General features: G+C 43.9%; 1 protein-coding gene across 1 annotated transcript; it reads right to left on the reverse strand.

Moving 5' to 3' along the window:
• Nucleotides 1-548: 548 nt before the first annotated feature.
• Nucleotides 549-10,228, reverse strand: nradd (neurotrophin receptor associated death domain). Its single transcript, XM_084357413.1, has 6 exons — nucleotides 9,787-10,228; nucleotides 5,056-5,188; nucleotides 4,526-4,879; nucleotides 2,855-3,056; nucleotides 2,583-2,725; nucleotides 549-2,428 (listed from the first exon to the last, which is right to left on the reverse strand). Exons 1-6 carry the CDS (start codon nucleotides 9,823-9,825, stop codon nucleotides 2,115-2,117), a joined length of 1,185 nt encoding a protein of 394 aa, XP_084213539.1. The 5' UTR covers nucleotides 9,826-10,228; the 3' UTR covers nucleotides 549-2,114.
• Between the last annotated feature and the right edge of the window lie 224 nt (nucleotides 10,229-10,452).

Genomic DNA, 10,452 nt, shown 5'->3' on the forward strand with positions numbered 1-10,452 from the left:
TATCACATTTATCCATTAATGTGAGTCACAATCCATTAGTATAAGCCAACTATTTAACTGGGCTACTTTTGCTAACTTATTTCACCATTCTTCCTATATGTTTAGTTAACTCTGAGGTTATTATTTTAACTTATTTTCTTATTTATTTAGCCATTAGCCTTACTTTTAGATAGCAACTTTGCCATACATTAGTTGAAACTAACTTCAACCATTACTTTAAGGTAACTATTAACTTAACTGTTAACGGTTTATCCATTACTTTTAGCTATCTCACCATTAGCTATCATCAGCTAGCTATTATTGTTAACCTAGCTGTCCATTTCAATCCTTTAGCTGTCTCAGCTCATCAGTTTCAGGCACTTGGTGTTATTAAATTATGTTATATATACATATATTGATTGAACAACTCCTGGAACGTACCCAACAAGAAACCTCTGTACCTGAAGGTGGGCTTCGAGTTTCAAAATAGTGATCTTAGTGAGTATTAAGATATGTATGACGATGTACTTATGATGCAGATTTAGAGTCCTGTTACAATAAAAGAGCGCTGACTTATCAAAGTTATTTATTAAATGAATAAAACTCTTACAAAAACACATTAAGGCATACCATTTGGAAATATATACACAAAGCCATACATGGCTGGCGTTAAAAAAATATCAAACCATCACAGGCCATCACATACAGTATGTGTCACTAGCACACCGCAGATGCCCATGGTTCTCATAGATTTTATTTAGGTATAGACTTGAAAAGGGTGATGAAATAAATACAAAGGCAAGATGGCAAATTGGGACACGAGTGTTGATGGTAAAAGTGTCTATGGATATTTTTTTTTTCTGTGTCTAATATGAGAAATCGAGATGACAAAAATGGAGCTGTGTTTCTTCATACTTCACAGTTCATAAATGATCTCACTTCAAGCCATGATCTCATTAAAACAAAGCAATATTTAAGGTATTTACAATCATAGATGATTATTAGGAAGAGCTAAGAAAAGGTGTTTTTATATTTCGCAGAATGCTTCATTTTTGTGTCTTCTGATAAGATATGAAACATCACTGGTGCATAATATATCCTCAGTGTAAATAAATACCAAGGCTACTTAGTGACTGCAGCAGGAAAAGAAGATTGGGGGGGGGGGGACAACAGAACAAAACAACTCATTTTAAAAACAATCTAGTGAGCAGATCCAATCTTCACATTAGATTGAGTGTTCTTAGAAAGAAAATAGCAAGCAAGCATCATTGGCGAGATTTAACTCTCGATTTCTGATCATTTGTCTTTGAAAATTATTGGATGGAGTTTTCTTTTTCGGGAAAGTCGCTTCATGTTGGAAACAGCAGTGTTGTTGGAAGAAACCGTCTCCTTTTGGCAAAAATCAACTGCCATACCAAAGCGGTTGCGGAAGCTGCGAATCATAAAACAAGGCTAGCCAGACTACAAACTTGATGATCTAAGCCGTCCATATTTGTTTACAATAGTAAGTGGAAGGCTGACGCTTTATAGAGGGGGTTTGGGATAAATCTGATTACTGTCCAAATAACATGTAAACAGTGGTTTTAGGATAATCACACTTGTGCAACACGTGTAAACACATAATTCTGTCTCCTGCCACTAATCAAATACTCACCCTAGCCAGGATTTGTGTGCATGTAAACAACATTGTAAATGTACCTATTGGTATGTTGGAAGTCATTTTAGGTCTAATCCAATCTGACCAGGTTTCCGCAAGTGTCCACTGAGCAAAGCACTGAAGCTTTGCAAGAATTGAAAAACGTTCCCTCAGAAGTGGCAGTGAGAGGTTGTGACATACTGTAAGGTGAGTCTGTTAGTTTCCGCTGGTACCTGGTGAGTCGTTCTGTCGCAATAACAGACACATCGCAGGAGACTTTCATGCAGCTTGATCCATGTAAAATCAAATGGTGACATAAAATCTTATAAGAATAATTTGTTCTCTTAGTAAAAACTGAAGTGTCCAACAAATCAATCAGAACCATCAGTGGCAGCCTCCGACAGTGACAGAGGTGTTGATATCAGAGTGCCTCCCTTGTCATTCAAATCAGAGTTCTTCACTTGAGTCTTTTAGTGTCATACGTGTGTTTAAGTTGCCGTCAGACCACAGAGACACCCTGCGCGGGGCAGTTAAGAGCTGTCACCACGTCGGGCCTCTCGATGCGAGCCAGTGCAGAACACAGCAGTCCCAGAGTGGAGCCTTCTTTCTGGGCCCAGTTAGAGAGGAGCGTGTGAGCGGGGGCCTCTCCACGCCCAAACAGGTCCAGCTGTTCGGGCTCATAGCCCAGTGCTGCGCCCAGCTGCCTCCACCCCCGGCCCCCTCCTTCCTGCAGGAGGCGCTCCACTTCTTCCTGTCTGTGGGGGGGTAGGTTGACGTACAGGCGATTGTCCTGCTTGCTGTCCCTCTTGGTACCTTTAAAAGACACGGACAAAATTAGCTCACTGTTTCGCTATTTCTACCAAAAACAGTTTACATCATGACGTCTATGCACTTGTATTGTGTTGAAGAGATATCTTCAAGCTTCTGAAACTTTCATTTAGTTACAAAGAGTCTTTGTCTACCACACCTTTGCTGGGCTGGTTGTCCTGAAGGCTGTGAGAGTCCAGAAAAACACCGCTGTCGCTTTGGAGCTTTTCTCCCTCTGGAGATGTTCCCAACTCAGCCGCACGGGCTTTCGACAGAGCCCTCTTCTGTTTACATGATCGCCAGCTGAGCACAGCAGAGGAAAACAATGTCAGTTAAGCTACCCACACTAAGCTATTTTTCATCCCAGGGCAAATGTTATAATCATTATTACATCCATTTAAGGACTAGGACGCATCCCGAGTGAAAACTCACCACTTATAAGCCACATAAAGAAGCAGACCCAGCACCACGGCAGCCAGAACTGACACGTAGACCAGAATATTGTTGTTGCCACCCTCATCCTGTGGGGTAAACTTCGTTCCGGGGGGAGGACTGGACTCGTCTGCCTTCGTCACCTCCTCAACACCTCCAGGTCCATCCACAGCGGGACGAGATAAAATGTGCAGCTGCTTATCTATTGAGAATGAGAGGGGGAGGGATGTTTCAGGGGCAGTATCGACGCTTCTGCACATACGTACATCAGAAACACATTTGGGCTGCATAAAGAAATCACTCCACAGAAGCCTGCACGCCTGATGTAATGATACCCTCAGTCATCCAGCTCCCCTGGGGTTTGAAAACCTCTCATTGCCCCTGTTTCCAGCCATGTTCTCCCTCCTGTGGTCTGCCTATTTTAGGATCAAACACTACAAGGTACTACGCTGACCTCTCTGGGGTCAACGGGTCATGACACATGGAACCAGAGTATGTACAGATGACCTTACTCCTGGAGAGAGAATGAAGTCATTTGGGAGCAAGCAGACTTGTTGTCAGGGTCAGCAACCTCTCTTGGCCTTTAAGGTTCTTGTGGGCAGTTAACCTGAAGACCTGTCAAACTTACACCAATTGGATTACAGCACTTCAGTGGGCTCTTTTTTCACTACTCATGTTTCCCAGCTCAGAGTGTTACAGAGTGTTCAGATGAGGTGTGGATGCAGGTGTTGACCACATGTCGCTGTAGTCTCAGGGACCCTCCCACTGCCTGACCTCCCGCCTTAAGCTCGTTCTTTCATCTTTTACTGTTGCTGCCTTTCCCTGTGTTAGAGCTTTAATATAAAAAGGCTGGCCGAAGGATGTGGTAGGAAAAAAAACATTTTCATTTTCACTGAAAAAACTACGTAAATCATGACGATGTGACATTTGTTGGGGTCTGTACCAAACAAACATGTTTTCTTACATCCAGAGAACAAGATTTGTAGGTCAGGGCATTTCTGCAGCACGACAGTTCGACAATGTTCCTAATTTATAGTTGTTATTTTCTGGGCTTTGATAACAATAAGACAAATACAAGAATATCCCTAGACTTGTCCTTCAAAGGTGTAATGGGCTGTAGCTACTAGCTGCCGCTGGCTAGATAGCTCAGTTAGCCATGCAGCTTGTGGCCCTGTGAGCTGCCACAGTCTGCCTGGACTGGCACCAGGGAGAGTTGGTGTTTACGCCATGGGCAACAGAACCGGGCTCAACAACCTCACAGCAAACACAGCCGGGTCGGGAGCAAACACTGCAGCACGTGTAGAGATGTCTGGTGAGTTTTATTTTAAGTGTGTTTTAAAACAAGTTAACATGACAATTCAGATGGTCTTCGTTCAATAAAAGAGAGAAACTTTTCTCTTGTTTTCTATTTAATAAGGAAAATAGGTACAAGAATATTTCCTTCCTTGACATTTTGAGATCTTATTTTACTTATTAGGCTGAAAATGCTTAGAGAGCTTGTGAAGCATAGCATCGCCTCTTCAGGTACAAAGGGGTATTACGAGACAGTACAGGCCGGGGCTAGCTATCTCTGCAAGACAATATGACATGCCGTCATCACTGTTTCACTGGCCATATCGTACACATTGCACCTTTAAAAGTCCAACGTATTTTCTCTTCCTTACTACTCACCCATGCAGAGCGTGTCAGAGTTCGGCATGCAGGCTCGGATCTCCACCTCACTGTCAGAGCACTGGGTGCAGGTCTGGCAGGGTTTGGTAGTCCTCAGCTCCTCAGAAAATGTCCCCGGGCCACACCTCTGGCACAGTGTGTCTCCCTGTATGCCACAATCCCGGATAGCACCGTGGCCATGATTACATTTGGAGCAAGGCGCACACAGGCCGTGGATGCTAAAAAAGTAGTAGCCATTGTCGCATTCACACTGTGTGTCTTGAGTGGCGGAGCAAGAGTTCAACATAGGGACACTGTGTGGGCACTTGCCACAGGGGAGACAAGCGCTGAGGTCTTCGGATGAGGAAAATTTTCCTGGGAAATCAAAAATCAGTGTCAGTCTGGAGCTTCTCTCACAAATATCAGTGGCAAAGATGAGATGCAGTGGCATTTTAAATCTTCCAGCCTCCTCCGCAGATGACAGAGTTAATGATAAGGCAGGTAGAACGTATTCTACTTCAGTGGAGTAACAGTAGATTATAATTACTCACCCTGTGGGCATGGTGTGCACTTGGTATCCTCTTTCCCACACTCAACCTCCACTCCATAGCCCGCAGGACACAGACTGCAACATTGCCCCGATTCAGTGAACTGGCCGCTGGCACAGGCATCTCCAAGAGTGACCTACAGTAAATAAATGACACAGGAAAAAAGATTACCAAACAAATACTTTCCATAAAGGCCGTTTCAAATCAACCGTCAAGAAAACGAAAGATGAGGTTTTTCTTTGTCCAAAGAGCTTTCTGCATTACACCACATGTGGGAAGGAAATCACACACATCCCACCCCTGTGTGATTAAAGAAGCGAGGAACTGGCTGAACTGAAAATGGCCCTTTTATCTTTCTATCTGCCTCAGTTTTCGCCCTTAAAGTGCTCTGAGTCCTTATCTGCAAGTGGGTAATGGAGAGCCCAGCTTGAGTTATGACATGAGGGATAGATCGGACATTCCTGACGGCTTGTGCAGCGGGGTTGGTGCCTGACAGGAGGGGCTGGCTTTAATCATATGGCTTTAGACCGGTAGAAAGAATAAGACACAAAGGGGTGAAGGAAAACACTCCGAAAAGTAGGAAGGAAGAGGTAAAACGAGCTTCTGCACTCCCACTCGCTCCAAAATGGGTGTGAATGACAATGTGTATCAGTGCGTGTGGATACAGCCTGTGTGTGGGTGTATTTCTTGACATCGGAAAAAGCGGGGGAGGTATATAAAGGAGACAGCTCCAGCCCCGGGCAAGGGTGTCAGTTGACCAAGGCTGCCCAGCATGCAAGTGTCTGTTTGGGTGAGTGGGGCCCTTTGAAGTCGCCAAGCCCTGCAGGTGTGTCTGTGAAGGTCAGTATTTCACTGACTCCCCTTCTCCAGGCTCTGAACGACGGCATCTTAAACATGCGCACATTTAATGGTGATTGGCCTCCTCCGCCCGAGGGCTGACAAGACTAAACAGATGTCTAACAACTAACCTCCTGCAAAGGAGAAAAGTAACAGCTAAACAACCCACTGATGTCTCTCTTTGTCTCTGAAGTCTGCCAAGAAACACATGCGACGTGTGTGAACCTGTAGAGCCTCCACTGAAAGGCTCACTGCAAACACACACACACACACACACACACACACACCAATCCATGCCCCCAGTCGCAGAACACTGAAATGTTCCATGCTGATACTGCGGGAGGAACAGCTTTGAATCAGGGCTCGCCTCGTTCCAAAAACAACAGCCAGTTTAACTGCGGCGCTCACAGAGGAGCCTGATGATATCTGAGCACCAGCCGCAGAGCCCAGATCAGAGGTATTAGGGTAACGGGGTGGTAGGATCCAGCATGCAGGAACCAGTAGGATGTTTGGAGTTGGCAGACTGTGACCGAGCCTGGACTGTAATAGCTTATAGCACAAAGGCTTCCTGGTAACACTCTGGCCGGCCCTCCATGTGATGCATGGAGCTCCTCTGCTAACCTCTCAACTTTGGTAAATATTTGGTGACAGTGCTTTCTTTTTTTCTTTTTTTTGATTTCTGCCATTTCACAGTGTGAGTCTGGCCTGTAAGTCTTCCTGGAGGGCTGACTCGGCTCAGAGCAGGAACTGCCAAAAGGCTTGGCACTTCACTCACTAGTGCCCAGTGTACAATAAAATATTTAGCCCATGCCCACTGGAGACGAGAGGGAACAGTGATCTACTCAGTGGAGGAATGAGTAAATCATTATCTACTGTATATACAGCATGAAATAGGACTATATATGGATACCACCTTATTGGTTTATTGGTCTGAGAAAATATTGCAGGATACAATTCATATTTATGACACTTAATACTGTAAAGAATTCATGTTTACACTGTGTGATTTCAAATTAAAATCATAATTTGAGAAAATTAGCAGGGTTGGGAGGGGTACTTTAAAAATGTTTTCCAATAATAACCTGTAAAAAAAAATGCTGTCAGCATTGTAATCCAATCACAATATTAAAGTCATGTAACTTGATTACTTTTGGATTACCTCAATGCCAAACATGCAAATAAAGACAAGAGAAAAGAAATATCAATAAGACTGTGTTAAGATTAAGTTGTGTGAGACTCGTGAAGTGTACGTCACGTGTACGCGTTTGCATAGTTACAGACTAGTATATCATTCTTTATTTTAAAAATGTAATCCTGGTAGTATTTATGTTACGCCCCAAGCGTAATCTCCTTATTAAAAAAAGTGTTTATGCCTCAGTAGTTGTTCATCATATCGTTAGTTGTAATTTATTGCCATATAAAATCGACTTTCTTTTACTTGACTCTGAAGAGAAAGGTCTACATTGACTGATTTTTTACGCCTGAACAAACTAAATAAACAAACTCTCTTTGTATTCATGATGGAATAAAGTGAATAAACAAACTGACCTTAAAGGACAACACAATTTCATACTGTTTTACTTTGTTTATACGTGGCGGACCCTGCCACCTTTCTAGCTTCAAACAATGTTCTGGGGACCTTATTTTCCTCTGAAAACAGCTTGTTCATTCAGTTATGGAAAAAATTAGAGTTTGAATTTCTTCTCCAAAACTACATAGTGCCCCTTTCAATCTATTAATTTAATTGTCAGCCACGATCGATCATGGTGAAACCTTTTACCATCTTACTGTATTTCCTGGTGTTCCTACAATATCATACTTTCAATGACTAAATTCAGCGTGCATGCACCAGAGAGCATTCAGTCTCTTATCTGTAGCCTCGGGGGCAGAAAGTCTGAAGGGACGGGGACTGCAGTTGCTTTTTCCATTTAGGTAAGAAGCTGCAATCTGAAGGGATTCCCCAGTGAGAACAGACGGACCACCGAGGAGAAGTGCTTTCAATGGGGCTCTCAACTCCACGGCTGCCGGAGTCACTCAGTCAACGCGGATCACACACACACATACACACTTGCACACACACACTCACACACATTTCAGCCATGAAACATTTTCTGTGCCCCTTTGAAGTGAGAGCACTTTTGAAGCTCGTTGGCTGGAGTTTCCACAGTTAATCTAATCTGCGTGAAAATAAACACACAAAAGGATGCTCCCTCTCGCTCTCCCCGTGAAGACAATGACCCATGAGCCTTCACAGCCTGGCTGTGACAGCAACAGACACCAGTCTTTCAGCAGAGACAGCCCCAGCTGAGGGAAAGTTGCCGTGGAGCTGCACATCCCATCTCCACTGATTACTGTCATCAGTATACAGGGAGCATCAGGGACAAATTAAAGGACGCGGGTTTCTCTTTTTTCCAGCGTCGAGCTCCCCCCAAAACTATGATCCTAAATCAAACGAGACAGCTCACACTGATCCGTCAACTATTAATCTGCAGATTCTCAACTCTCCCCAAAGCGTTGAGAAGTGGTTCGAGTTTCTAAATGATCCTGAGGTCTGCCCTCTAACGAAATCTGCTTAACTACACGATGGAAATTCAGATGACTGTGGTAACAAACTAAACCATCCCCCCACCCCCACTCACCTCACTCACGCACACACACACACACACACACACCACAAACTGGGAGAAAATAATGATAATTGCTTTGCTCCGGATATCCAGACTCAGCAACACGGAAAGCTACGCCACATTTTCACCAGTAACTGCAACAAATACGGCAGAGTACAGTAAACTACAGGCAACATGAGTCCAAGAAAACGGAGCGAAAGAGAAAGGTATTTATTAACTTAACAAACTCAATAAACAAACTGACCTTAAAGGACTTTACTTTGTTTATATGTGGTGGACCCTGCCACCTTTCTAGCTTCAAATAGTGTTCAGGGGACCTTATTTTCCTCTGAGAACAGCTTGTTTATTCAGTTATGGAAACAATAAATATGTCCGAGTTTGTATTATTACCTCTTTAATATTCTTAATATTACAATTCTCCTCCAAAGACACACAGAGCCCCTTAAAAGCAGAAGCAGGAGAGAAAACACTAACAGATTTCAAAAGGAGATCTTGCACCCTTCATAATAGGGAAGAGATACTCATCTTTTTAAGAGCTGACGCTTTATCTGAACGCTTTGATCTAACACAAGTTCTTCTGACTCAGACGAGCGTGTCCAGACAGGACTACAAGCCCCATGGGCTTCTTGAGGGAGATGAGTGTCAAATTATTGTCTGCAACTGTGGAGGCTTTCCCTTCTTTTCACGCTGATCCTGTTGTAATAACATGCTATCAAACCCCACTGAAGCTATCATTTGTTCATAAAAGACATCATTTATCACGCGTGAGGTGGGATAATCTTGGTGAAACTGTGATGTTTCTCCACATATTTCCAGGATGTTCTGCAACCATGAGTGTGTGTGTGTGTGTGTGTGTGTGTGTGTAGGTGTACAGTAAGTCAGGCTTGAGAGGGGAAAAAAACAGTTTTATGGCAAAGTAAGTAGTTAAGACTCCACTTTTGTCATGAGAGGCTGTAAAAGAAGACTTAATCAGAAGTCTCCCCCACACTTATTCCACTGTTACTCACCAGCTACAGCCTGACAACCATATTCACCAACAGGGGCCATGTGACACAGCCTTAATGAAATATGACTCTGTGGTGTAAAATCAGATCCCCTCTGGGAACAATGGTGTAAAAGTGAACTCGGTGGCTTGAGTTTAAAATGGCCACTTTTGTGATGTTATGGTGATAAAGAGTGTGGAGGAACACAGCAGCACATTATGGAGGCGTCTGAGAAGCGGAAACATGGTGCCTCTGTGTGAGTAAAGCAGTAATTAAGCGTTGCTTACTTTGAACAGCAGAAGCGCGCAGATGACAAACAGTCTCATGTCTCCAAGTCTCCAAGAAATCCCCCGAGCGGACGGATTGGTGCGTCTCAAAAATCAGAGTCAGAACTTTGGGTTCGTTTTCAATCTGCATGAAAATGTACCTTCAAAACTCTCAGTTCTTCTAAATCTACACGAGCCTGCTTAAAAAAAGACAAACTTCCTTGGCAGGAAAAGTTCGGCACAGTCCGGTAATCAGATGGGTTTTTTGTTTTTTACGCATGAGAAAGCGACTTTAAAACGCAGCCTGTGTAATCCATAGACTGTCCCAGGAGCAGCTCGGCGGACGCATTTCCCTCTCTCAACGCATTCCCCGCTGCTTCTGTCTTGACTTCGCACAAAGTTTCTTCTGTTTCGGCCGGCAGGATGCGTAGACTGGCCACTTCTCTCCTGCAGCTTTGCAACAGATGAGGCAGGGCGAAAAAAAACGCTCCGGCGAGCTCTCCTGGGCCTTTTCTCCTCCCATCTCCTCAGCTTTCAAAGCGGCCTCCTGATTGGCTGCATCCCTGCGACGCGGGGCTGGAAACAAGAGTGTAATAAAAGGCGAAGGGTCACTTGTATGTGCGTGATAATGATTGATAGACCCTCATACCTGCAGAAATCATCACACGTGTGCTCACAAAACACAAG

The sequence above is a fragment of the Pagrus pagrus genome, assembly GCF_965226575.1.
Source record: "Pagrus pagrus genome assembly, chromosome: 7".
Lineage (NCBI taxonomy): Eukaryota > Metazoa > Chordata > Actinopteri > Spariformes > Sparidae > Pagrus > Pagrus pagrus.